At 33.6% G+C, this 3,340-nt stretch overlaps 1 protein-coding gene across 1 annotated transcript; it reads left to right on the top strand.

Moving 5' to 3' along the window:
• Positions 1 to 358: 358 nt before the first annotated feature.
• LOC110888042 (protein ALP1-like) lies at positions 359 to 1,081 on the top strand. The gene has a single exon (XM_022135587.1). The coding sequence runs from the start codon at positions 359 to 361 to the stop codon at positions 1,079 to 1,081; it is 723 nt and encodes a 240-aa protein (XP_021991279.1).
• The last annotated feature ends 2,259 nt before the right edge of the window (positions 1,082 to 3,340 follow it).

Here is a 3,340-nt window from a genome sequence, read left to right as displayed (position 1 = left end):
TCATACAGTTGATCCGGTACGAACGGGTCAACAAACAAGAATGTTATGTTTAGAATGAATATGTAGTTGATCCGATACGAACGGGTCAACGGAGAAGAGTGCTATGTTTTGAATGAATATGTAGACGATTCGGTATGAACGAGTCAAAGAATAAGAATGTTATATTTGGAATGATCATGTAGACGAATCAGGTACTAGCGGGTCAACGAGCTAGAATATAATGTTTGAAATAGTCATGTATTTATTTCGTTGTGAGCGGGTCAAATGTTTATAAATTGATTATTATTCGAACAAGATTAAAGTGATGAAATCGGGTAGATGAGTAAGCCAAATCTAATGTAATGGAAGGAATATAAACATGAAGTTTATGCGTAGTCTTGATTGCACGCACTGGGAATGGGCGACATGTCCAACCGCTTGGAAATGGCAACACCATCGTGGTGACCACGAGGGTCCTACCCTAATATTACAAGCGCTCGTGTCTCAAGATTTATGGATTTGGCATGCGTACTTTGGCATGACCGGTGCAAAGAATGACATTGTTTTTTTACAATCTTCGGGTCTTTTGAACGATGTCATAGATGGTGTTGTGCCAAGTACTTCATTCTATGCAAACGACGTGGAGTATAAGTATGGGTACTATCTTGTCGACGGTGTTTATCCGGAGTGGGCAACGTTGGTGAAAAGTCTTTCGTGTCCAAATGACGAGAAAAGATTGTATTACAAGAAGAAACAAGAGTCGGCAAGAAAAGATGTCGAGCGGGCTTTCAGTGTATTAAAAAAGAGATGGTCTATTATTGCTCAGCCGTCGAGAATACTTGAAAAGAGTAAAAAGAGAAACATCACGTATACGTGCATCATCTTGCATAACATGATATTGGAGGACTCGGGCAGAGCGTTTTGTGGAGAAAGTTATGAGGAAGATAACCAACCGACGAACCCACTACTCACATACGCTAAAAAAGAAGTTATCCAAGTGAGTATACGTGACAGGGACACACACCATAACCTTCGAGCTGATCTGACCAAGCACCTATGGTTTTATCGTGAACAAGAAGGAGACGGCGCGTATTTTTTTTAGTAACATTGTATTTTTTTTATTTAAATTGTGACATTGTATTTTTTTATTTAAATTATGACATTGTATTTTTTATTTAAAATATAATTTTTAAGTTAATATATCAAAATTAAATAATGTTTAAATTTAAAATAAAAGATATAATTAGGTAATGATGATGAGAGTTTTAAACTATTGCATTCAAGTTAAAATGAGTGGCTTTAAAGCCCCCATATGACATGGCGCCTAGGTAAATCTGACGTAACGTAATAAAGCCCCTATAGGCTTTAAACCTACCCACTAGCCTTACAAAGAATTTTCAATTGGAAAGCCAATATGCTTTCAATTGGGAGGAGATCCGTGCTTATTTCTTTGGTTTTGGGTTCTATTGGTATCATTACTTGTCCTTATCTAATATGTTGTTTGTTATTAAAAAGAAACTAGAATCGATTCCTTCTAAATTCTTTTGAGGGATGATGGTAAGTCAAGGAAGATGACTTGATTATTGGGAGGTTGGACGGTTTTAATTTGGCCCTTATTCAAAAATTGCGTTGGCAACATCCAAATAATTTGAATGTTCAAGGATAACTAACGATTGGTGGTGGTGTTTGGAAAGGTATTGCCTATTTGTGCTCTAAATTGCATGAAAAATGTATTGTGAGTTTTCTTCTATTCATAAAAAGTGGGAAATGGTGAATTTGCTAAATTTTGGAAGAATTGTTGGCTGGGTAATTTACTCTTGCTTCTAAATTCCCAAGAATATTTAATTTGGAATCTTCTAAAAAATTCATTAGTACTCAGCGTGGTATAGACGGGGCTCGGATTTAGGATTGTCATCGTGCGCCAAGAGGGGACCGAATTGGCTCAATTTGTTGAGACTATGACTTGTTGTCTTTGCTTGAGTTGATTAATTCCAATGATAAATGGGTTTGGGACTTAGACCTCATAGATTCCTTTCTAGTTAATTCTGTCAGGAAATATATTTTGGTTATTCTACCAAGTGGTAATATGCCTCTTGATGGAATAGATTTATTCCAAGACAAGTTAATATTTTGTCTAGGTGAGTGTTGTTGAACCGTCTTCCTAAAAGGTTTAATTTGGCGGATAAAGGTATTGATATTCCTTCCTCTTTATGCTCTCTTTGTTTGAATCATGAGAAAAGTGTCGACCGCATTTTGGGTGTTTCTTCTATTGCGTTTAGAGTTTGGAATGCGATAAAAAGATGGTTGCAAGTTGGTTTACCTTTGTCATTAGAACCGTTAGCGTTTATTCCCTGGATTATTCGTATAAATTGAGTAAGTCTAAAAAGAAGATGCTTTAGTCTATCATCATGTCAAGTTGGTGGATGCTTTAGATGTTTAGAAATGAAGTGGTGTTTTAGGAGGATAACGATTCACATAATATGTTCGTTTTCTATTCCATTATCAATTTTTATTTTTTGTGGTTTTGTAATAGAAAACGTAAGGTTCACATTAGTCGGATTAAGTTGTTGCAAAACCTTTTAATATTTCTCTAAGTAGAGGATCCTGTACATTAATCCAGAAGTATGAGAAGTGTATTATAACACTATATATAACACTATATAACACCATATAAACACCGTATAACAATATGTAACACCATATAACACCATGTAACACTATGTACCACTATATAACAAATATAACACTGTAGTTTGTCTGATAGCATCTCTTTGATAGATGTATAGTGTTATATATTGTTATATAGTGTCATATAGTGTTACATAGTGTTATATGGTGTTACATAGTGTTATACAGTGTTTATATGGTGTTATATAATGTTATATATAGTGTTATAATACACTTCTCACACTTCTGGATTAATGTACACTATCCTTACCCTATTTCTCTAATGGTTGGCTTTTGCTAGTCTAGTTTATTGCTGGTGAGGCTTTGCTTTTAAAAAATATATTTTCACAAATATTCTTTTTTTAATTTTATTATTCTCATACTATAAATTACTAACATGGTAGTGCTTCATGATGTTGTACTCTAAGCATAGGGGTTTTAAAAAAAAAAAAAAGTTGGTTTTTTCACTTCTAATTTAAAGATTTTCATTTTTATGCATTTTTACCTCTTTGATTTTTTTTTTACTTTTTCTCAAACCTTTTCAACTTTTGCAAGTTAACCCCTAATACTTTTTTTTTTCAAAAAAAAATAGTTGGTTTTTTCACTTCTAATTTAAAGATTTTCATTTTTATGCATTTTTACGTCTTTGATTTTTTTTTTTTTTACTTTTACCCAAACCTTTTCAACTTTTGCA

This window comes from Helianthus annuus, chromosome 11, assembly GCF_002127325.2.
Source record: "Helianthus annuus cultivar XRQ/B chromosome 11, HanXRQr2.0-SUNRISE, whole genome shotgun sequence".
Lineage (NCBI taxonomy): Eukaryota > Viridiplantae > Streptophyta > Magnoliopsida > Asterales > Asteraceae > Helianthus > Helianthus annuus.
Note: the sequence above shows the minus strand (reverse complement) of the source record. Positions and strands in the feature narration are given on the sequence as shown.